We start from the raw sequence: 25,125 nt of genomic DNA, 5'->3' as shown, positions 1-25,125 counted from the left end.
CTCCTCACTGGTAGCGCTACCACTGCGCCACTGTGCCGCCCGATGTTTCGGTTTATCTTTTACAAAATTGCACAAAAGTCTGACTTTTATTTACAGTTTGTCATTCTGAGGTTAATGAGTGGTGCTTGGTGAGGGAGGGAAACTAATTTAAATAATTTTAGCAGAAGGCCTAAAAATAAGATGCGAACAAAGCGAAGTGTCTGATAACTTTATGAAACCAGTGCTGATCTGCGAAAACTGAAGGCGCAACGCGGCAGAGCGCAGGGCGCACGAAACATGGAGACGACAAGACGGACTAATCAATGCATTGGAGTTCACTGGTTCGTTCGATTATTCATTAATTTATCGAGCCCTAGTTTCGGGAACTTTTAGTCAACTGAGCAAATATGGAGAAGGGCAGAAACAACGTAAACAAACGAAGCAGCCCCCATTCCCTAACCCCCCAACAGTGCCGACGGATCCTGCGTTTTCGCTTACCCGTCTCGTCTCGCCTTTCTCGGAATTTGCCCTTCTTGCAAACGCTCGTCCACTGCGGAAAACCAAACTCTCCGAATGGCCCAAGTAGTGTAAGAAAACAAGCAAACTGCTCCTGCAGTTGGTGAGGAGCCGATCCCTGGGCCCCCCTCCAGCGTTATTCTGCCTCTTCAGTTCATTTTTATGTTTTCAGTTCTGTAACTTGTCTTTACTTCACAGTGGAAGTCGGTGTTTGACCCCATGTGACAATCGTTAACAGGGTAATGGACGATCATCCCCTCGACTTACTGTCCCCTGGTTCGATGTCTGTCCTTTGCCCCATTTGTATGAAGTCTGCGCGGTCCCGCCGTCCCCTCAAATAATAAAAAAATCTGCACGTTCGGTTCATTGTAAAAGGCGGTCATGAACCTATTAAAAAAAACTCCATACCTAACTAGTCCATCCAGTCAGTCAACTTCTAAACCGCTTAGTCCTGAACAGGGTCTCGGTCGGTTTGGGGGGTGTTCGCTGGAGCAAGGACAAGGCAGGAACAAACCCTGCAGTGCGGGCGTCAGTGTTTCGCAGCTAACCCACCCATTCATTTTCTATACCTGCTTATCCAGGTGTCCGACCGAGGGGGCTCCACGGCTCTCGTCCTCGACTGATGGGACAGGCTGCCGACTGTTGTCACCCTGAGCAGAACTATGTTGTGCTAAGTGATTAGATAAACGGGCGAATAGCACGTGGAAGGAGCGCAGCTAATTCAATTTCTGACGCGCTGTTTTATAGACAAGGACGTCTTTGAGAATGGTGTATGTCCTCCGTTCGAATGGCTTTACCCAGCAGTCTATAAATACAAGCCGAGCGAGCGAGCGAGCGAGCGAATGTGTTTGACCCGCATGCGCAGGATTGTCGTTCCGACCAGGTCTTGTCCTTGTTTAACAGCTGCGGGGCAACACAAAGACTGACAAAGTGTTCACAACAAGACATCGCGGGCTCCTGGCAGTGGCGTCGGAGGGGGCGGGGGATGATTTCTGGGGCTTTAGCCCCCGATCTACAAGAGCCCTGCAGCCCTTCTTACCGTTGCATGGTGTATTAATCACTCCGTTATACTTTAGTAATTTCACAAATAAAGCAAAACTTCAAACACCACTGGCCCAATGTGGATTTGCACATCCAGGCCCCGTTAGCTCCGAAACACTGGCGCAGTGTGGAAAAACGGACAGGACGCCGGGATTTGGTCATGGACACGACAAAGATTCATATTTAACTAATCCATCCATGATCTATACCCGTTTTGAGGGTAGGGTGGTTGGGCAGCTGGAGCCTACCCCAGCAAGAAATGGGCGCAGGCAGCAACAACCCCTGGACAGACAGAAAGACAGACGCGCGCACGCGCGCGCACAGACCAATTCAGCACCACCAGAGCTCCTGGAGGAAACCAACGTGAACACGGAAAACCTGCAAACTCCATAGGACATGGGAGGTTAACCCGGGCCTCTTACGGCCAGGCAGCAGCGTCACCACTGCACCATCCTTTACTGTTTCTTTCGTTGAAAGTTTTTTTCTTTGTGTTGTTTTGTCAAAGTGTTTGTGTAATTACGAAGATTTACAGTTTAGCGTGGCAAAACGGTCCGTTTTTGGTATTTGAAATTTCATTTTAGAAACAAAAACGAAAATGAAAAGAATTTCCAGATTTTTGATCAAAGAATAAAATGAGGGAAAATAAGGTATTTTTTAATTTTATGGTAAAAAAAATAGCAGTCATAAACTTACAATTACATATATTTTTCTGGATTTATTTGTGATTCAAATAATGAAAGTGTTGGCACCCTGCCCGGGATTGGTTCCTGCCTTGTGCCCTGTGTTGGCTGGGATTGGCTCCAGCAGACCCCCGTGACCCTGTGTTCGGATTCAGCGGGTTGGAAAATGGATGGATGGATTGATAATGAAAGTGTAATAGCTCAAAAGCAACAAAACAGAGGCATTTTCTTTTTCGGAAACCGTAAGTATTTCTTCTTCTACGCGATTTTTGACGACACGTGCGAACAGTCCTCCTCACAACACATCGATCGACGGCCTTGAAGTTACACCGCATGGCATCAGCAGAGGATGGACCATTCGGAACAGTAAAAGAGTGACGCTCCGGGACGAGGACATGACTGCAGAAAAACTGAGTTGCATCTTTCAGGCAAAAATACAAGCTTTTCAAACTTGTAACAGTGCGCACAAGTATAAAACGTTAGGAGAGTAAGTGAACGTGAACGTTTTCTTAACATGTGTTACACTTGTCAATTAGCAACCATTCACTCATTTACACACATTCAAAATGATAGCACTCTAAAATTTGCCAGACTTAGTGTTAGTAAATGAAATCACTAAATGTTAGCTGTTTCACAGTAAGACAATAACATTCATAAAAGAACTGTTACATCCATGAAACAAAGTCTGCAAAGCTTGTATTTTTACCTGAAAGATGCGACTCAGTTTTTCTGCAGTCATGTCCTCGTCCCGGAGTGTCGCTCTTTTACTGTTCCGAAAAACAACGTAATGGTCCATCCTCTGGTGATGCCATGTGGTGTAACTTGAAGGCCGTCGATCGATGTGTTGTGAGGAGGACTGTTCGCACGTGTCGTCAAAAATCGCGCAGAAGAAGAAATACTTACGGTTTCCGACAACGAAAATGCGTCTGTTTTGTTGTTTTTGAGCTGTTACACTTTCATTATCTGAATCACAAATAAATACAGAAAAATATATGTAAGTTTATGACTGCTGTTTGTTACCATAGAATTAAAAAAATACCTTATTTTTTCCTCATTTTATTCTTTAATCAAAAATCAAAATGTGAAAATTTCTTTCATTATCGTTTTTTTGTTTTTGCTTCTGAAATGAAATTTCAAATACCAAAAAGTACGCGGACCCAAAACGACGGCTGGTGCCGAAAGAGAAAATAAACGCCCTTCAATCAAAATGGATAAAACACATTGTTCTGTATCTTTTGTGTTTTCGCCTCTCACATTAGGAATATTTACATTTTTATTACTTTCTTTCTTTTTTTTGTTGAAATTTTATTAATTTTATTGCAATCATTCCATACAAATCAATCAATTTTTTTACAAAAAGTAGGATTGAGAAGGGGTATGGGGTCGACTTGTTCTCAATTTTCATTACTTTCTTCACTTCATTTTTTTACTTCCGGTAAAAATCCATTGTTTTTTGAAGTATCGCGTTGTCTTTCGGTACTTTTTTTTTCTTCTTCCTCCAGATGTTGTGCTCCCGACTTCTTTTTAGGACCCATTTTCTGTCTTGAATTGAATAGGAATAAGTATGATAGTTAAAAAATAGAAATCATTTGATTTTCTATTTTATTAAACGTCAGTTCAACATTCATTATTAGAATAAATAAAAACATTCGATCATACTTCCTTTTCAATTTTTAGCCAAATCTAAAAAAACGATATAAACTAATATACTACACTAAATTAACTGACCTTAACTAACGACAGAAACACACCGAGAGTGTAGAGATACGAGTAGACAGAGGATCACTATGAGAGCGTCATGACTGGTTGTGCGTCGCGGTTCCGACAGAAAAGCGCGCACCGCTCAGTTGTTCGTTTACATATTAGCGGCGGTTTGCAAGCAGTGCGTCATTCTCATTGTTATTAGAATTGCACTTTTACAATCACAGCCGAATTACTGGAAATAAAAGACAATATAAATACACTTCAAAGTTGTTTACAAAATCATAAAACGCAAAGGGAAATATCTTAAAAAGTTTTACTATTTTTCAGCGATATTTTGTTTCCCCTCCCCTTTTTAACCCGAAACAACCGCGTCGTCGAGCGGCGGCTATAGTGGGTGTACAGTAGATAGATAGATAGATAGATACTTTATTAATCCCAAGGGGAAATTCACATAATCCAGCAGCAGTATACTGATACAAAGAAACAATATTAAATTAAATAGTAATAAAAATGAAAAAATGAAAAAAATAAAATTAAAATTAGCATTTACTCCCCCGGGTGGAATTGAAGAGTCGCATAGTGTAGGGGAGGAACGATCTCCTCAGTCTGTCAATGGAGTACACATCATCCACTCTACGGCTCAGCAATTTATTAATAATAATTAAGCATAGGCGGCACGGTTCGCTTCCCGGGTCCTCCCTACGTGGAGTTTGCATGTTCTCCTCATGGGTTTCTCCCACAGTCCAAAGACAGGCAGTTTAGGTGCATTGGCGATCCTAAATTGTACTTGGTGTGTGTGTGTGTGTGTGTGTGTGTGCCCTGCGGTGGGCTGGCACCCTGCCCAGGGTTTGTTTCCTGCCGTGCGCCCTGTGTTGGCTTGGATTGGCTCCAGCAGACCCCTGTGACCCTGTGGTTAGGATATACACTGTGTGCACAAATATTAGGCAAGTTGTATTTTTGAGGATTAATTTTAATATGGAACAAACACAGTGCTATCAGTCAATCCAAAATGTTAATAAACCTAAAACCTGAATGTTTCACAACAGAAATGTGAGTGTGAACATCATCAGGGGAATACATATGTGCGCACAATTATTAGGCAACTATTAGTGTGCAGATTTATTATGCAACTAAAGGAAAAATGACCATTTTCCCAACTCACTTGTTTATTTTCATCTGTTATAGTGAGAATAATAAACAAACACCTCAACATTTACAAATAAACATCTCTGACATTTCAAAAAAAATCAATCAATCAATCAATGACCAATATAGCCACCCTTCTTTCCAATAACAGTCATAAGCCTTTCTTTCCATTCATGGAGTCTGTCAGTTTCTTGATCTGTTGACAATCAGCTTTTTGTGGAGCAGTGACTACAGCCTCCCAGACACTCTTCAGAGAGGTGGATTGTTTTTCTCCCCCGTAAATCTAGCATTTAAGAAGTGCCCACAAGTTCTCGATAGGGTTTAGGTCAGATGAGGAAGGGGGGCCATGTCATTATTCCTTCATCTTTAAGGCCTTTACTGGCTGGCCACGCAGTGGAGAACTTCGATGCAAGAGATGGAGCATTGGCCTGCATAAAAATCATGGTCTTCTTCCTGTATCACTGTTTGAAGAAAGTGTCTTCGAAAAACTGGCAGTAGGTTTGGGAGTTGATTTTGAGTTCATCTTCAATGCAAAAAGGTCCAACTAGCTCATCTTTAAAAATACCAGCTCATACCAGTACCCCACCTCCACGTTGGAGTGGAGCTCTGTGCCCATTACTGATCCACAGGTCCATCCATCTGGTCCATCAAGAGTCACTCTCATCTCATCGGTCCATAAAACCTTTGAAAAAAATCTGTCTTCAGACATTTCTTGGCCCAGTTTTGACGTTTCAACTTATTTTTCTTGTTCAGTGGTGGTTGGGTTTCAGCCCTCCTTACCTTGGCCATGTCTTTGAGCACTGAACACCTTGTACTTCTGGGCACTCCAGGTAGGTTGCAGCTCTGGAATATGAAAGTACTGGAGGATAATGGGTTCCTGGTAGCTTCACGTTTGATTCTTCTCAAATCTTTGGCAGCTAATTTGCGTCTTTTGTTCTCAACACGTTTCTTGCGACCCTGTTGACTATTTGCAACAAAATGTTTGATGGTTCTGTGATCACACACCAATATCTTAGCAATTCCAAAAGTGCTGCATCCCTCTGAAAGACTTTTTACAATTTTTGACTTTTCAGAGTCAGTTAAATCTCTTTTTTGGCCCGTTTTGCCCGAGGAAAACTAGCTGCCTAATAATTCTGCACACCTTGATATGGGGTGTTGATCTCCTTAGGCCACACCCTCCCTCATTACACAAATACACATCACCTGACGTGCTGAAATCCAATAAGCATTCAAGTTAATACAGCTTGGAGTTGGAATATACGCATTAAAAATGATGATATGGTCAAAATACTCACTTGCCTAATAATTGTGCACACAGTGTAGCGGGTTAGATAATAGATGGATGGGATAATTAAGCATATTATTGTTTAAATTATTCCTACAATGCCTGTGCATTTCCTGGTATAGCCCTGTTTATGGTTATTTTTATTCACAATAAAATTGATTCTTTTTGAAGCCATACAAATTATTTATACTTCTGCAGTCCAAATCTAAAACCCACTGAAACTACAAATACAAACTCTGCGAAAACCTTAAACTGGAAACTATGGGGTCGTGACGACAGCGTTCCCGAACCATCATTGGGTCAGTGAGGAACTTCTTGAACATGTGCTGCCGGCCATTTTGGGCCACTATAGGTGAACTTTGCTAAGGGGATCATTGTAGCAGCCCCCCACATTCGGCCAGTGTGGTATTTATTTCCCCCAGCACACACTCCCTGGGTTCTTCCCACAGGGGGCATCTGTGTGCAAGTTTGCTGGACAGGATAATAATTCTTTCAGAATTTTCCTCATTAATCAAAGTGTCTCCGAGAGTGTGGAGCCACTTCAGCCACCAGTGATGTGCAGCATCCACCTGGATGATGTGATGGAAGCCATTTTTGTGCCAGTACACTCATCAGCGGTTCTCAGGGGGCGGCATGAAGTAACAAAAAGGGGGGCACGAAGATGTGAAAAAAAGAAAACAAGAATCAAAAATATGAAAAATTCATCTATTGAAACCAAAACAAATTGACTTAAACTACATTCTGATACTAGAAAAATAAATAGAGTTAGATAAATGTCGATAAAAGTTAAGTAGGTATAATAAAACTTGTAGCGGTGTATTGGCAGCAAAAAATATAGGAATAAATTTTATTAGGGTTTCAAAAAAATGTTAGGGGGGGCTAAATTAAAACTGTTATGAAAACACGGGTCGCAAATACTTAAAGGTTGAGAAACGCTGATCTAGACCAAAAACACCGGAGTGGTGGAGTCCTGCTGACATGATTGCCTCTCCAGCAGGTTCTTTCTCCCATCTTACTGCTCTGTTCAAGTGACCATCTGGTTATCAAAACTCTTCTTCTGCAGTTACTCCGTTTAGCTGGATGGTCAACTTTAGGTTCCAAACTGCTTCCATTTCACAATTGCGGAGGTCACTGTGGTCCTGGGAACACTCAAATGCCTCAGACATGGTTTCTGCCCTGATCTAATTCATCCCAAAGGTGTTCTATCAGGTTGAGGTCAGGGCTCTCTCTGTGCAGGCCAGTCAAGTTCCTCCATTTCTTTATGCACCTTGCTTTGTGCACTGGTGTGTGTGTGCAGTCATGATGCCATCCCCAAACTGTTCCCAGAAAGTTGGGAGCATGGAATTGTCTAAAATGGTTTCGTATGCTGAAGAATTAAGAGTTCCTTTCATTGGAACTAAGGGGCCGAGCACAACCCCCCACCATAATCCCCCCTCCACCAAACTTTCCACTTGGCACAATGCAGTCAGGCGAGTCCATCGGTTGTGTGATTCGTCACTCCAGAGGACACGTCTGCATTGCTCTCGAGAGTCCAGTGGCGGGCGGTGGGCTTTTCACCACTGCATCCGAGGCATTGCATTGCACTTGGTGATGTCAGGCTTGGCGGCAGCTGCTCGGCCATGGAGGCCCATTCATCCCATGAAGCTCTCTCTCTAAGGCGCACTGTTCTTGAGCTTTTGGGGTTCTGTAGCTATCGACTCTGCAGACAGTTGGCAACTTCTACACACCTCAGTATGCGCCATCCCTGCTCTGTGATTTGACGTGGCCTACCACATCACGGCTGAGTTGCTGTTGTTCCCAATTGCTTCCACTTTGTAATAATACCACTGACAGTTGACCGTGGAATATTTAGTAGTGAGGAACTTTCACAAACGGACTCATTGCACAGGTGACATCCTATCACGGTGCCACACTTGAATTCACTGTGTTTCTCCTGAGAGCGGCCAATTCTGTCACAAATGTTAGTAGATGCAGCCTGCGTGCTGAGGTGCTCGATGTTATACACTTGTGGCCATGGAAGTGATCGGAACACCTCAGGGGTCCCAATACCTCCAGCGCCCTCCTCTAGCATGTCCCACTACAGCTGAACAGTGTTAGGCTTTCTTACATTTCTTGGATACCAAAACTGATCAAATCTATCAGAGTTTCCCCTCCACATCTCCATCACTCACTCATTCTTATCTGCCATCTCCATCATCAAGACTCACTTGTTTCTCACTGTCTCTGAACTTATTAATAAGTCTCATTCCTCCTCGTCCTGTCTGCTTGATCCTCTGCCCCCACTTCTCTGCTCATCCATAATTAGTATTCCTGCTGCCTCATTGATAAATGCGGGTTTCATTTCAGGTTCTGTCCCGACTGCCCTCAAAAGTGCTGCAGTTAACCCAATCCTTGAAAATACCTGACTTGGCTCCTTCTTCTTCTTGTTCTTGTTCTTCTTGTTCTTCTTGTTCTTTTCTTGTTCTTGTTCTTGTTCTTGTTCTTCTTCTTCTTCTTCTTCTTCTTCCAGTTACAGGCCTATCTCTAATCTCCCTTTTTTGGCTAAGATGATGGAACACGTGGTTGCTACACAACTCCATGCTTTTCTTCACGACTATTCACTCTATGAACCTTTTCAGTCTGGTTTTCGTACACAGCACAGCAATGAGAAGCCTCTTCTCTGTGTAGTTAATGATCTTCTCTGGTCTACAGATCGCGGTTCACTTCATATTCTTCTCCATCTTGACCAAAGTGCAGCCTTTGACATTGTTAATCATGAAATCTTCATCTCACATCTCTCCGCTGTAGGGATCTCTGGCTTAGCCTTTCAATGTTCACATCATATTTTTCTAATAGGCAACAGTTTGTCACACTCGGCCTTCACCTCACCTGTATGTCACGTGGTGTCCCTCAGAGTTCGGTTACTCATTATACTTTATATCTTTTGTGGTGGACAACCAGGGTCCATGCCCGGCCAGGATGCCCCTTCACTGTATATGCAATACAATATAATACAATTTATTTTTATATAGCCCAAAATCACACAAGATGTGCCGCGGTGGGCTTTAACAGGCCCTGCATCTTGACAGCCCCCCAGCCGTGACTCTCTAAGAAGACAAAGAAATGACTCCCAAAAAAACCCTTGTAGGAGAAAAATGGTAGAAACCTCAGGAAAGGCAGTTCAAAGAGAGACCCCTTTGCAAGTAGGTTGGGCGTGCAGTGGGTGTCAAAAACATGGGGGGCTCAATACAATACAATACAATACACAGAAAAGAACAAATCCTCAATACAGTATGAAAATTAACATTTTAGAAGTACGAAGTAGAATTTAACAGTAGATGATATCCCATAATATGATTTGGATTTTGTCCTGGAGACCTCGGCCATCAAGCTGCCTCCCCCAATTGGCCATTCCACAGCTGGAATAACGCTAATCCGATGAAAGGACCCCTCTTTGCCACGATTCCTGCGATCCTCCATCAGGGATGACTTTACCTTATACACCTTATATATTTAGGGGGAGCAGCCCTGGATGGTGCAATACTTCCCCTGGACGCTGGATGGCCGCCCCCCCTGGGCTGGAGCGGTGCCTCGGTGTCCCGCAGGGCTCCATGGGAATTGGAGTTGGGTGCAGCCCTGTTGGGTCCCGCAGGCGGCGCCAGGGGGTGCTGTAGCTGGGACTCCTGAGCCCGTCTGAGCAGCGTATTCGCCACACCCGGAAGTGCAGCCGGATTTCGGCAGTCAAGCACCTGGAGTATCCGGGTATCCAATAGGGGGAGCCAGCGGCCACCACTCGGTGGACAGAGTCGGGTGCAGGAGGACAAGGTTGCCTAGGAGGAGCGTGGCATGTTTGTGTTACACGTGGACCTGTGTTGTGTCTGTGGGGATTACGGGGAAGATGTGCCCCACAGGTGAAGAAAAATAAAAGTTTATTTATTTTATACGTGTGCCTCCGTGTCCATCTGTGTCGGGTCAGGCACCTATATAGCGCCTTTTGTTACACCTGCCTTTGGGTCAGATTATTCTCAGACATGGTCTTAACTTCCACTGCTGTGCAGATGATATTCAGTTATATCTTAATACAGAATCGCCTCCCAGCACACTCACTGACTGTATCACTGATCTTAAGCTATGGATGGAAAATGACTTTCTCAAACTTAATGCCAATTAAACTGAAGTGCTACTGGTAGGCCCAAACTCCCTACTCTCTATGGCATCCAACTTCTCTGTTTCTGTTAATGTCAGACCTGCTCCTGTTGTCAGAAATCTTGGTGTTTTGTTTGATTCATCACTTAATTGTGAGCTACACATTAGATCTCAGACCAAAATTTCATTCTATCATCTCCATCACGTTGCCTGCCTCCTTCCATTTCTGTCCTTTAATGATACTTAAACTCTGGTTCATTGTTTCATAACGTCTCATATTGATTACTGTAATTCCCTCTTTATCTGCCTCTCTGCAAAATTAACACAGAGGCTACAAAACATTCAGAGCGCCGCAGCCATACAAAGCGTTCTGCTCACATCTCCATTGATCTCCCCTGTACACCTTATGAGAAGGAGTTAATGAAGTCTAAGCTATCGACTTCCCGACATTGTGTTCAGAAGCCATTAAGAAGGCTAACAGAATGTCAGGTTATATAGCGCCTTGATGTGTGGAGTACAAGTCACAGGAGGTTCTGCTCAAGCTTTATAACACACTGGTGAGGCCTCATCTGGAGTCCTGGGTGCAGTTTTGGTCTCCATAAAGACAAAGAAGTGCTAGAAAACGCCCAGAGAAGAGCAACTAGGCTGAGTCTAAGGCTACAGAGGATGAGTTATGAAGATTAAAAGAGCTGAGATTAACTCTGGCATTAAGTTTAGGTCTTGTTAGGTCTGAATACACAATGGGAGGTCTGAAAATTGAAAGTCCACCTTATGAGAAGGACTATGGAGTCGTAGTGGACACGACATTATCAACTGCCAGACCGTGTTCAGAAGCCATTAAGAAGGCTAACAGAATTTCAGGTTATATAGCGCCTTGATGTGTGGAGTACAAGTCACAGGAGGTTCTGCTGAACCTTTATAATGCACTGGTGAGGCCTCATCTGGTGTCCTGGGTGCAGTTTTGGTCTCCAGGGTACAAAAAGGACATAGCAGCACAAGAGAATGTCCAGAGAAGAACGACTAGGCTGAGTCTGGGGCTACAGGTGATGAGTTATGAGGAAAGATTTAAAAAGCTGAGCCTTTACAGTTTAAGAAAAAGAAGATTAAGAGGTGACATGATTGAAGTGTTTAAAATTATGAAGGGAATTAGTCCAGTGAATCGAGATGGTGATTTTAAAATAAGTTCATCGTGATCACAGGGACACAGTTGGAATCTTAACAGTAAATTTCGCACAAACATTAGGAAGTTTTTCTTTACACAAAGAATGATAGACAGGAGGACTTTAGGGACTTTCTCAACTGGACTTGATGTTTTTTTGGATGAGCCGGTCCTGAAAGTAGAAAGATGAAAACTGCAGTATTGTATTTATACATATTGCTCATTGGCAAGGCACTGTGTAAAACCACACCAACATTTTCTACCTCTGAATAAAAGCTTAACTTGTGCAAATCACTTCAACTGCAAAGCTTACATTGTAGAGGCATGGAAACAAGCAAACTTTATGCATAAAGCACTTATGAAAGGCACTATATGAAATCCTTTTGATCACTTCCTCCAATGTCTTTGTGAGATCCGTTGCAAGTCTGTTCCAATGCCTGTACTCGAGATCATAGAAACATTGAAGTAATCCTACTATATGAATAAACCTCTTTTGGAAAGGCGCTATATAACATCACAGAAAACACTCCATTCTCCTGGTTTCTTGTGTAATGTCACTAAGTCACTGCACCTGCAATGGTGAGCTTGTAGAAATATGAAATCATTGACTGTATGCATAATGTACCTTTGGGTTGGGTATTTGCTAGGGCAAGGCGCTATATAACATCACTGAAAACTGTCATTATCACAGACTGTGTGTTCCCAGCGCCAAGTCACTTCACAGGTATGTGCTTATGATAGTAAAATATTAAAAACAATCCCATTGAATGTATTAAACACCTTGTGATGATACTATTTGACGCTACAGAATATGAAGTCTCTGATTGACTCGCCAGCTTTTTTTCTGCTGACCAAGTTGCCACCTTCTTGGCATGCCTTGTACAAATATCAAATGTAAATGCATACGGCTGGGATGCACCAGAGGTCCTGCTCATCACAGCATGGCACTATAAAGGTGCCTGGAATACCAGGGTCTGCCATGGCAACAACAACAGAGAGGTGCTGACAATGAGTGGGAATCTGGCAAGGGGTGGGTTGTTGGGTGCTTACGCTGCTAGTGGTACCCCACCTGCTGGAGGGTGAGGAGGACTTCAGGAAATGCCAACAACTGTCATGCGACATTTTATTTCTGAGGGTGTCTACATTCTGGTAAGCTGTTTGCTAACTGACAATGAAAAAGAAACCAGAGTGCAGGAAGAGTGGAGGACGTCACTTTAATTAAGAAAAGCAGCAATCACGCTACTCTAATATGTCATAAAGCGAAAGTGAGAGCGCCTGCCTATCAGATACCTTGCCAGTCTGCTTTTTGTCTTCTGGCTGAGCTTCGTAGCCCTGTCTTGAAAACAGGTAAAAATCTATGGATCCCTCAGACTGGTACAGTGGCATATAGGGCACCATCCTTATTGATCATATGCAAAATTGGAGGCTGTAATGCAGAACTCTCAACAGCAGAGGGGCGCACTTTAGCGCGGGATAGCACGGACTTTGAATGGAGCAGGCACCCGGGTGAGGCCCTGCTGGAAGTCGAGGGTTGGCTCAACTCCTTCACGGGACTGGAAGGTGAACTTCTGAAGAAGAGACGTGAAGAAGAGAAAGAGCTCCATGCGGGCCAATGGCTCCCCGAGGCAGGAACGCTTACCTGAGAAGACAAAAAAAAAAAAAAAAAAAGAAAGGAAGAAATGAAGAGTCAGAGTAGAATATAATCTGATTGGTGTGCCCACCCTGATGTCAATAGAGATCCAGCCATCCCATTTCATAATCCTACTATCCTGGACAGGGTCACAGGGAAGCTAGAGCCTGTACTAGCAATCAGTGAGTACAAGGCAGGAACAACACCTGGACTGGGTTCCAGGCCATCGCAAGAGTGAACATACAAAGCAACTTGGCATCGCCAATCCACCTAACCTGCATGTCTCTGGTCCGTAGCAGAAAACTGGAGCACCTGGGGAAACCCACGTGGACTCGAGATAACACATAAATCGCAGTCTCCTTACGGTAAGGCAGTAATGCTGTCTCTGCAGCAGGATGCCACCTGTATGGAGGACTATCTGTGCCAAATGCAATGCAATCCAACATATAAAATAAAGAAACTGTGGCACGAGTTCTTTGTGTGAAAATCAGAGGGGTTTCTGCTCTTCATCTCTTTTAGTGTTATGCTTTCGCCTTGGAAAAATGAGCCAAAAATGCGGAATTTTTGTCAACAAAGGAAAAACAGCAACACGTCAATATCAAAACTCCAGCATAAATACAGTAGTAAAGGTGTGTCGAGTGTCTACTGCTGTGCTCCTGCAGATTCAGTACGCGTCCCTCACCCGACATGGTTTGTGACCAACACCAAATCACAGCTTGACGTCACGAACAGGACAGTACAAGTGTGCTGCTTTATGCCCTTTTCTTATATCTTTTTCTTTTACTTGTGCAGGAGAGGTTATCCAAACAATTGATGTGCATAATAATTTCCACATTTCCCCAGACACAAACATGGACAGTTGCATTGCAGACAGTGCTTAGGGGCCTGACGTTTTGCTCGTCTTTCCGTTAGATTGCAAACCTTTTTGCCACATGGCTGCTGCACCCAGCTAACACAGCCCACGACCGAATTCACCTGGCATATCATGGCGGTTCAGTACCCCGTGTATGTCTGAGGCCACCAGCCGATGAAGCCAACAGGTCCACATCATCTGCAAAAATTCAGAGATGCCATCCTGAGGTCACCAAACTCCCTCCCTTTGCACCCTTTGGCCACACCTGGAAATCTTGCTGATTAAAAATTATGAACAGAACTGGCAAAGGGTGTCCCATACCCACTGCAAGTGAGTCTGATTTACTGCCGGCAATGTGAGCAAAGCTCTTGCTCCTGTTGTGCGAGAAGCGAATGGTCCATAACAGCAGGCCTGATACGCCACATTCCCAACTGGACACCTTGAGAGATGCAGCCATATGCCTTTTCCATGTCCACGAAACACATCTAGACTGGTTGGACATACTCTCATGAAACCCCTCCAGAATTCCCATGATGTAAAGATCATGCCTGGTTTTCCGTGACCCACATTATTCCTCCTGAATCTGAGGTTCGAACACCTGCTGGACCTTCCTTTCTCGCACCTTGACATAGATCTTCCCTGGGTGGATAAACAGTGTGATGAACCTAAAGTTGGAGCACACCCAATCTTATAAACAGGGAAACCAGTTTGCCAATCCAAAGACACTGTCACATACTTCTACACAAAGTTGAAAAGGCAATTTCAACAAGGACGACCCGACAACTTCCAGAGCCTTCAGTAAGTCCAAGCAAATGTCATCCACTCCTAGAGTCTGGCCATCGAGGAGAACTTCCAGTAATAAGTGGAGGAGGGGATTGGGAGGATGCACTGATAGCACCCACCACACAACAAACCACCCGGATTGGCACCTGAGTGCAGTGGGTGACACCTCAGCACCACACTGGGTGCCCTCCTAAGCCCCTCTGAGAAAGGTGTGCCAGTGGAGTTCAGGAGGTCCAAGAAGTGTTCCTTCCACCACTCGACTATATCATATCCCTATCAGAGGTCATCACCACTCCATTCCTGCCACACACAACATGGCAGAACCACTGGTTTCCTCTACAGAGTGTCCTGAATAGTTCTGAGGCAGCACTTATGTGGACATTTGTACCGGTCAGGCACAGCTCTTGATTACCGGTTGATCTAAGTTCTTACTCTCACCTATGGCCATGAGCTGTGAGTAGTGACCTAAAGAATAGATTGAGAATATAAGTGGCAGAAATGAACTTCCTTTGTAGGGTGTGTGGCCTCATCGGCCTTTGAGATGTTCTTTGAGACATTTGGGAAGATCCTTGCGTGGAGTTTGCACGTTCTCCCCGTGTCTGCGTGGGTTTCCTCCCACAGTCCAAACTCATGCAGGTTAGGTGCACTGGCGATCATAAAATTACCCCTAGTGTGTGCTTGGTGTGTGGGTGTGTGTGTGCCCTGCGGTGGGCTGGCGCCCTGCTGAGGGTTTATTCCTGCCTTGCACCCTAAGTTGGCTGGGATTGGCGCCAGCAGTCCCCCGTGACCCTGCGTTAGGACATAGCGGGTTGGATACTGACTGACTGACTGACATTTGGGAAGAGCTCAACGTAGAGCTGCTGCTCCTCCACATCAAAAGCACTGTAAGAGGTTATGTCCTGGTGGGTTTCCATGGATAAATTTATGAGATTTTAATGGGTCTTACAGCACTGCCAACGTGCTGGCCTCGCTTGTGTTATTAGCAATTGAGTTTCTGTTTCCCTCAGAGGTGGAGTCCTTACCCCAACTTCACCTCTCACTTCCAGGCCGGATAGACCCACACACTTCCACGCTTAGACGTTTATATATAAGATACCTTATAAACCACAGAACGTCTGTGAGATTTGAGGCATTCTGACAAAGATTACACATTTAAAGAATACAAAAGGGAAAGCAGAGTCATAGGGAGCTCCACCAAGACAAGACAGTGACTCTGACTGATGGCGGGAGCTGCTGATTGCATGGTGGTTCCACGTCCCCATTATAAAATTGGGGAAGTGCGAGGAGAAAAAGAAAAGAAGGAATAGAAAGAACAGAGGTTAGTGGAGAGAAAAAGAAGAAGAAGAAGAAGAAGGAGGAAAGAGCCGGGGCGGGGGGCTTGTGAGAGAGAAGGCAGGCAGCTGGGAGGTGAGCCCCTGCAGATGAGTGTATAGCCGACACTCAGGGGCAGATGAAATGGGTTGATCCGGCTGAGCAGTAGAAGTGACCGTGTAAGACCGGGATGGCAGCGAGGGTCGATGAGGCTTAGGGGGAGAGCCCCAATGTGAATGCCTTGGCACCATTCCACTGACCTCCCTCTCATTCACACACATGTATTCTGTCCTGGTGGTCCTACTGACCTTCATTCCTCTCCTCTCTAGAGCAGATCTCCACCTCCCTGTTCACCATGTTTTAATTGGATTATTTATTTGTTTGGCAGTTTTACGCACTGCACTTTTGAACACTTGTTTTTAACAAAAGCACTGATCACTTTTGCACCTTCCCCTTGCTTCATGCGGTGTCCTCATCTGTACGGCTCATCCCCATCCTGACTATCGATGGTGTCGGGTTCAAGGGGCTCCCAAAATGAGAAGAGGGAGCGTGGAGCAGGACCCGCACTGTCGCAGACCTGTCTCCTTTCTCCTTGCCAGGGCTGAGGAGATACCCAATGAGAGAAATTTAAACCAACGACGCTCCGCCCCTCCAAGCCCAGACGGTAGAAGACGTGATGTCCCTGGAAAGTGGTGTCGTATTTTGAGCAGCCAGGGGTATGGAGCTCTGCCAGAAGCCTGACCCAAGACCGCTGAAGCCATAAGGAGGCGTTCCCCCGGGCCACTGCCTGTTCCTCTTGTTTTGGAACTCGCCACAGAGCGCTCGTTTCATTTTTTTCTGTCTTTTCATCTGCATTAAACGGTGCATCCCAGCTGTCACCCCAACATTCTAATGGCCTCATTCTGTTTGTCATTCAACCCCACTGTATAAATAAAGTTCAGTAATAAAAGAATTGCAAAGGGCAAAATACAAAAGATTGCCTGAAAAGACAAAACTAAAAATGAACCAAAGCTAGAATTCCAAGAACGATATCTTTCACAAGAGCAGTTAAGTCCACAGATCAAAGAGTCCAATGTGAAATTCTAAATCCAGAGAAGATAAAAGGAATCCAAAGAAAGGAGCCAAATAACACGAGCAGGGGAGCAAATGTCTCGGCGCAGAGCCGAGGCCAACGGAGCGTGTCAATGGAGCCCCTTAGGTCACACGTGAAGACCCCGTTAGATTAACAGCAGGAAAAGGCAACAAGATAGAATTCCAAAAAATACAAAAGACGTTAATAGGGAACAGAGAAGGGGGGGTGTGTGTGTGCGTGTGGGGTTAAAGAAAAATAAAACAAAATACGCCACAATCCCAACATCTCCCTTTCTGGTGCCTGAGTTGTTTCCCATATTGCAGGGCTTCGTCTCTACGTAAGAGAAAAACAGGAAAACGCTTTACCAGCTGAGAAAACAAAGAAGGCGTCATTTTTCTCGAACTTTCCATTGGCATCAAGAAAGCGCTCGGGTTTAAACGTGTACGGGTCGTCCCACTCCTCCTCGTCGAAGAGCACCGAGTTCAGGTTCACAAGCACTGTGGTGTGCTGGAGGGGGGACAGAGAGGGAGAGAGAGAGTTATGGTTCCCTTCAAACGCCACTCGCTGAACTCTTAGGTGCCACCACCTTGTGTTCATCTCACCTTTGGAATGATGCATCCACCCAAGGAGAACTCCTCGTCAGCTTTGCGGGCCATGTTGATTGGGATAATGTCAGCCATTCTCTGGATCTCATGAATCACGGCGTCAGTGTAGGGCAGGTTGTTCCGGTCCTGCATTGACGGAGGCTGGTCTCTACCGAGTACGGCATCAATCTCCTTTTGGACTTTTTCTACCGGGAGTGAGAGTGGGAGCGACAGTTAGTCTTATGCAACACAAAGATATCATCCTCCTCCTCCCCACCAAAAAGGACTGAGGCTTTCACACAGTAATCCTCATTTCTGAGCCTCCATGAATATCGACTTTTACACTCGCTGCATGATATCGCAAATGGCCAGATCTTACCCTGAACATCTCGATATTTCATCATGTAGAGCAGCGCCCATCGTAGAGTCGTGGACGTCGTCTCCGTTCCCGCCACAAAGAGGTCCAGAAGGGTATAGCTCAGGTTTTCCTCATGGAATTCTGCCTCTACATCCTTTTTACGCTGTTGGAAACCATAAAATAAAAATTAAATCCCACCGCTGACTCCCTGATCTATACCTATAAAAGCCAAATACCACTGACTCACTCATCACGAAATCTCCCGAACCACGAGGACTTGGGGCTTGACATTTGAAATGTAGGTTACCCTTGACTCATAGGTGCTCGCTAAGAAACGGTTTAAAGAATTTCGTGGTCCAAGCGCAAAATTTCTTATAGTTTTTTAGACCCATTTGTATGTTTGTCCGCTTTTCACGAGAGAACTACTTAATGGAGTTAGATCAGGTTTTATTCTAGAATTTGCTTGAACATTCCGTTGATTTTGCGACTTCTCTCATTGCACTAAGTATCATAGTTCGCTTGCAGTATCGATTTATTAGCGCAGATCCGAGAGAGAGTCATCGGGCTGCGGGGCCCTCATCACTCACGCGTCTGCAGACAGGGCGTAACCTTAAGTCCACTTAGTTAGCGAACGAGAGAACTACTTAACGGATTTAGATCTTTTCTTTTCTAGAATTTGCTTGAACATTTCGGTTGATTTTGTGACTTCTGTCATTGCGCTAAGAATCAGAGTTTGCTTGCGGTAGCGATATATTCACGCTAATCTGAGAGAGAGGCTGTTCTCCAACGGGAAGGGAAAGAGTGACGTCAGGACTACAGAGCTTGGTGAGGCCGTCCTCGCTGTCCTGTTTCACTAATACACGGGCGAAGCCGCGGGGGATGGCTAGTCATTTATAGCTCTAAGATTACACATCTTTATCTACCTCAAAAAACTGTTTGTTTGTTTTATAAATGATAAACCTGAGATGCACATTTTTGCCTACTTAATGAAATCTGAGATTGCAACTTGTTGATGACCAAATGAGCATCAATTGGCTAGACTGTGGCCCTTCTCTAATGGTGGACAGAGCCTCAAATTCCAAAAACTGCGACAGAATACTGAAATACTCAGCCTATTGAACAGAAGAGTATTTGACGCATGAACTTCTCTAGGTGAGCACAGAGAAGATGAAAGTCAGAATTGGATTTTTTGTACTGTAGAGACCCACCATGGGGAAGGACACCCAACTTCATTGACCTTCAGTGGTGGTAACACAATTATGAAAGGCCAGAAAAACTGAATTATGGGAGACATCCACTAGAGGGCAACACTCTATCAACAGTTAGGTTTCATGGGACTTTTCCAGGCTGAACAAATGTAACTTGTGGTTCCTGGCCATCTTTGGAGGGGGAGATGCAATTAAAGACAAAGCCATCAGGGGGGCAGTAGCTTTGAACACTTCAAGGGTGACCTGTGAACCAATTGTCCCTCACCTGTCATAGCCTGTGGAAGGTCGGGCTTATACATTTTTTATTTTCTCGTATACAAAGTATAGGGAAAATATTGTAATCGTCCAAAGATTTGATGTCGAGATTTTGATGAATCTTGATGTTTTAGACCTCCCTGACTTTCTCGTATACGAAGTTTAGGGAGAGTATTGGAATCCTCCAAAAATTCAATTTCGAGATTTTGACGAATCTTGATGTTTTAGACCTCCCTGACTTTCTCGTATACAAATTATAGGGAGATTATTGGAATCCTCCAAAAATTCCACTTTCGAAACTTTGATGAATCTCGACGTTTAAGACATCCCCAAGGCCAAAAATACCATTTTTGTAAGTAAGTCTGTGCGTCTGTCTAAACGTGTGTGTGTAAACACGATAACTTGAGTTCACTTTCACTTGGCTCAACCAAATTTTACATACAAACATTCGGTACAAAACGTAGATTTCTATTAACTTTTGGGCTATTTCCGCTAACTAGAAGTGGTACTTAACCTTTTATTCATGCCGCCGCAGAGTCCGATTTATTCAACTTTACTTTTAGAATAATTGTTCAATATATTATTAATTTGATTTGATTTGTTGTTGATGGTTCTTTAATGTACATGATATAAAAATATCATCATTGTCTTGTGGTTTACTCCTCAAATATCCATCCCCATATCTGAATATACGAGAAAGTCGAGGGGAGACCATTCCCGATATTTTTTTTTAGTGCGAATGCCACATGGGTTTCATGTTACCCCACATATTTATCAAAACTGTTGTTTCCGACTTTTACTTGGGCTCTGCTAAAGACTTCAGTAAAAGCTGGCATGACTTTGGCGTCATTGTCCTCAATACGTTACCATCTCAATTTCCTCCAAGTAGCAGTCGATGAAGTCGCGCGGTGCTGCGGGGTCCCAGTCCTTCTTGTGCTCTTCAATCTCTGACCTCAAAAACTCGACCACCTTGTCGTAGTCTGAAAACATGACATGGTGGCGCCCTGGTAGGACCTTCATTATCGTGGGGAAGGCATTGTAGAGCTGGAAGAGAAGTACCATCAGAAGCTTTTTAAAATGTGGCAGTGAAACCAGAGGCATTCCAGAAAGCCTCTCCATGTGTTTCAAGGCTTCAGGAGGTTTGGAGCCCAAGGACCAAGTTACACATCAATCACCTTGACACAGTAGCCTTACCTGAGCCCAAATGGTCCCTTCCAGAAACAGAGCCTCAAAGATGAGATGCAGCAGCTCCTGGAACCTTTGGTCACTGTACTCGAAGCGGCGGCCAAAAACGATTGAGCAGATGATGTTGGCGACGGCATTGTTAATGAGGAAGTGAGGCTCGAAAGGTCTACCTGTAGGTGATGAAGGGGACATGAAGGTACGGCAGGACTCACACCCATATCACGATACCAGGCTGCCCATGGTGCCATGCTACTTACTCTGCTCTTCTTGAATGGCCTGGTGAAAATACCCAAGCTCCTCGACGATGGTGGACTCCAGGCTCTTCTTGCCAACGCCAAAGTTTCGCAGAGTTGTCAGCATGAATCTCCGGTGTTGTTTCCAGCGGTACCCGCTGCTGAGCACCACGCCTGGCCGGGTAAAAGGGGGCACATTTGAGGTTAGACATCCCACTCTCCATGCTCACAAAGCTTTGGACTGGGAGCAGGTGGACCTTCTAACTAGAAGAGCAGCTGTCGTCCAGTTCAGAAACTACCATTGTTAAGGCTCAGGGACAAACTATGGCCAGCAGGTTTTGAATTCACTGCTACACATCTGCGGAGACGGACAAAGAGCGCGTCCTATTTGAACTTCTTTTTTGGATATGCCCTGCAGTGCGGGACAAGGGTTCAAATCTCAGTTCTGCACAGCCTTGTGAGACCCACTGTGCCAGTTTGTGCTTCAGTCAAAGAGAATGTCAGTTATATAGAGCTGCTCTTTGGGATGAGGTGCACCATGAAAGGCGCTATAATAAAATAAAAATTGCACGTGATTATCCATTACAAATAGTGGCATCAAGAGAGGGTGTGCTTTAGGCAGATGTTCATCTTGAAAGGCACTATATAAAGATTGCAGGTAACTATTTTAATTTCCTGGCCACAACTAAAACTACAATCAAAGACAATGCGTACTCATGTCAGATATTTACTTTCAAAGGCGCTATATTAAGATGTCTGGTAATTGATTTTATTTCTTGTCCATTACAATCACTGATATTGATAAGAATGTATACTTTTTGTAGCAGTGCTATATATAAAGAAAATTGCACGTGATTGTTTTTAATTCCTGTCCATTACAAATAGTGGTATAAACAGAATGTGTGCTTTAGGCAGATGTTCATCTTGAAAGGCGCTATATAATCATTGCAGGTAGTTAATTTAATTCCTGTCCATTATAATTCTTGATATTGATCAGAATGTGTGCTTTTGTGAACTATTCATAATGAAAGGCGCTATATAATCATTGCAGGTAATTTTTGTTATCTGCCCATAACAAAAACTATCATTGAAGACAAAATGTACTTTTGGCAGAAGCTCATCTTCAAAGATGCTCAATAAAGATTGAAGGAAATTGTTTTTCATTTCTTGTCCATTACAATCATTGATATTGAGCAAAATGTGTAATTTTTGCTGGCTATTCATAAATAAAGGTGCTATATAATCATTGCAGGTAGCTGTTTATAATTCCTGTCCATTACAACCTCTGATTTTGAGGACAAAATTTATTTTTGCTGGATGTTCACCTTGAAAGGCGCTATATAATCATTGCAGGTAATTGTTTTTAATTCATGTCCATTACCGTCACAGACAGTAATAAGAATGAGCACTTTTGGTGGAGGTCCATCTTGAAAGGCGCTATATACAGGTTGCAGATAATTGTTTTTATTTCTTGTCTCTTATCAAAACTAGTATTGACAATCTGGACTTGGTAGGTGAAATGCAGGGAAGTGCATTACAATCACTGGCACTGATTAAGTTGTATAGTTTTAATAAACCTTTTTTAATACTGTTAAAAAATAGTTCTGAAAGACAGCACTTCTACTCTATATAGTGACATACTTTAATTAAAGCGATTCCAGTTAAGGCCCATTATAGTTGCGGGGGGTATGGGATAATACTTAATATACAGTATTATGGCTGAGGAGGATTCATTCTGGTGATTCTATATAGCGCCTTTCATAGAAAACGCCATAAAAGATGCTTCCCAGGTGTATAGCACAGTTGTGTTTCAATGTTTACAATGTGGACTCTGACGGGTGAACTGACTGGGTCTCTGTGACAATGCGACTCCCTTCACGACAGTTTCGTTTTCTGTGTGCCCTCACTGGCTTTCTGCCGGACCGTGCAGTTTCTCCCCGTGGCGTCCTGCTGAATATAATTAACTCTGCGATCAGAGGAATGGCAAGTGCCTGCACTCACGTGGTCAAGAAGGCGTGTACGATGATGTCAGCAGTGAAAGGATGACGCACGTCATTGGAGGATTTTTGCATAGACATAGAATAACTAAACGCCTCATGACCAGCAGAATCGTACGTCAACGTCGCCGCCATTTTGCGAGTGGCACTGCTGAGGAGTGAAGTAATGGATAAGATGCCTCACGCATGCGCTGCTTGGGATTTTACAAACCGCTGTACGCTCCAAACCAGATCCCGAGGGATTACATTTCATCGGTAAGGCTGAACAATTGTTTTGGTTATATTTGACCATTAGGAAATCCCGTTTTATAATCTTAGCTTTAGCTAGGCCAGGCTACGCTAGCAAAGCTATACATTAATGTGCTCAAAACACCATTTTGGCTAAATGTATTTAGTCACTAACAATGTAGATTGTTGTTAACTGTTAACATTTCTCAAACCTGATGATGTTTTTTCTCAACGAGCACATTGAGAATAGACAGTTTGAAATTGACAACCATCATTTCATGCTCATGTCTTTAGCTGTGTCTGTCTTTCACAAACTAAGGCTGCACCATATTGCCACACTGAATCCTCTCAAATTACAGGATCTGAGTGAGCGAGAGGAGTGCAGGAGATCAGTGTGAGCCTGTGGAGCGCTTTAAACGTTAAGAGCTTTATTTTGTATTGTATTCTGCAGTAAACAGGGAGCCAGTGAAGTTGAGAAAGGATCGGTGTGATATGTTCAGTGGATTTAGAACAGCAGGTTATTATCCTGGCAGCAGAATTTTGAAGAAGTTGTAAGCGATGGATACGTTTTTGTGGGATGCCAGATAGAATAACATTACAGTAATCTATACGTGAGTTGACTCGGGCATTAACCAATACTGCAGTACTGTGTTACGTAAGAACAGGACCAAGTCTAGAAATGTGTCGGAGATGGAAGAAGGCAGCCTGAGGAATGTTACTTATACGGGAGGAATTATTTAATCATAATAATAATAATAATAATAATAATAATAATAATAATAATAATAATTACCATTATTAGTGTATAATTGGATATAAATAATTGCATTTAAACGATTCGCCAAAATCTGTTGTATGTAAACGATACTGTTGTAAACGTTGTTTTCTCATCAGAAAACCCAGTTTCCACGTCTACCTGTATGAGTTTAATTGGCACTTTTGCCACTCGCAGTAAGGCTCACGCGCTGACTTATCGTGTCGACTGGGCAACACAGTGAATGCGGCGTCTATCTACATACAGTATGTCTATAGGATTTTGGACGGCGTTGTTGTCGTCACTCCTCGAAGGGCCCTATTGGCCGCCGCCGCCGCCTGTCCGTTTCTTTTGGAGTCGCTTACTTTACTGTCTCTGGTTTGTAAGCGGCAAGCCTGGACAGTCCAGTAAAGTTTTAAAAACACAATCACTTGTGGCTTTGTTGTCGGCTTCAGAGGAGCGTTTCATCTGCAGGAGTCAGGAGGTGTAGGTGAGCGCGCAGGTGCGCGAGCACGCACGCACGTACGCGCTGTCAGTTCACAGGTTTAAAGAGGCGCCGGACGCGTGACAGAGGAATGGGTGACCAGGTCCCTTGTCAGCTGATGGCGGGCGAAGCTTATAAAAGCCTGAAGTGAATGCAGAAGAAATACAGAAAAAAAAAAGAGCTGAGAGAATCGGAGATCGTTCAGGATGACTTAAGGATTTTTATCATGAAAGGCGCTATATAAACATTATAGGTAATTGGTTTTTGTGAGGAGATGAGCTGGAATTCTGTTGTGATGGAAAGCTTAGTGACCACCATGAGCTTTAGTGAGAGGGAAGATAAAACATAATTATAGGCTGAATTAAAGAAAAGCTCATTGGGACTAAATGTGCTTGGAGGTGAAGTGCCCAGATAGGAAGGTAAACTGAAGGAGTGCAATTTTCACATTTTTTTTGAAAAATTCATTGTTCGTTTTTATAGCGTGTTTTAACAATTTTGATTAATTTTTTTGGATACTATTGGAAAGTGCACTTTCTGATTTGTTTGTATGTATTT

General features: G+C 43.8%; 2 protein-coding genes across 2 annotated transcripts in view; both read right to left on the bottom strand.

Moving 5' to 3' along the window:
* The window catches only part of LOC120514266 (cytochrome P450 2J2-like), a 33,559-nt gene extending 33,019 nt beyond the window's left edge, over window positions 1-540 (bottom strand). Inside the window, exon 1 of the mRNA XM_039734556.1 lies at window positions 478-540. The gene's annotated coding sequence lies outside the window, so the exon portion shown is untranslated. The remainder of the gene's footprint in view (window positions 1-477) is intronic.
* A 12,286-nt stretch (window positions 541-12,826) lies between these two features.
* The window catches only part of LOC120514265 (cytochrome P450 2J6-like), a 50,366-nt gene continuing 38,067 nt past the window's right edge, over window positions 12,827-25,125 (bottom strand). The window contains exons 3-9 of the mRNA XM_039734555.1: window positions 21,132-21,281; window positions 20,884-21,044; window positions 20,557-20,733; window positions 18,248-18,389; window positions 17,887-18,074; window positions 17,650-17,791; window positions 12,827-13,274 (exon numbers count right to left, since the gene is read on the bottom strand). Coding sequence (XP_039590489.1) covers window positions 13,099-13,274; window positions 17,650-17,791; window positions 17,887-18,074; window positions 18,248-18,389; window positions 20,557-20,733; window positions 20,884-21,044; window positions 21,132-21,281 — 1,136 coding nt within the window. The 3' untranslated portion in view covers window positions 12,827-13,098. The remainder of the gene's footprint in view (window positions 13,275-17,649; window positions 17,792-17,886; window positions 18,075-18,247; window positions 18,390-20,556; window positions 20,734-20,883; window positions 21,045-21,131; window positions 21,282-25,125) is intronic.

This window comes from Polypterus senegalus, chromosome 14 (genome assembly GCF_016835505.1).
Source record: "Polypterus senegalus isolate Bchr_013 chromosome 14, ASM1683550v1, whole genome shotgun sequence".
Taxonomy (NCBI): Eukaryota; Metazoa; Chordata; class Cladistia; order Polypteriformes; family Polypteridae; genus Polypterus; species Polypterus senegalus.
This window is presented reverse-complemented; position numbering and strand designations above follow the sequence as displayed.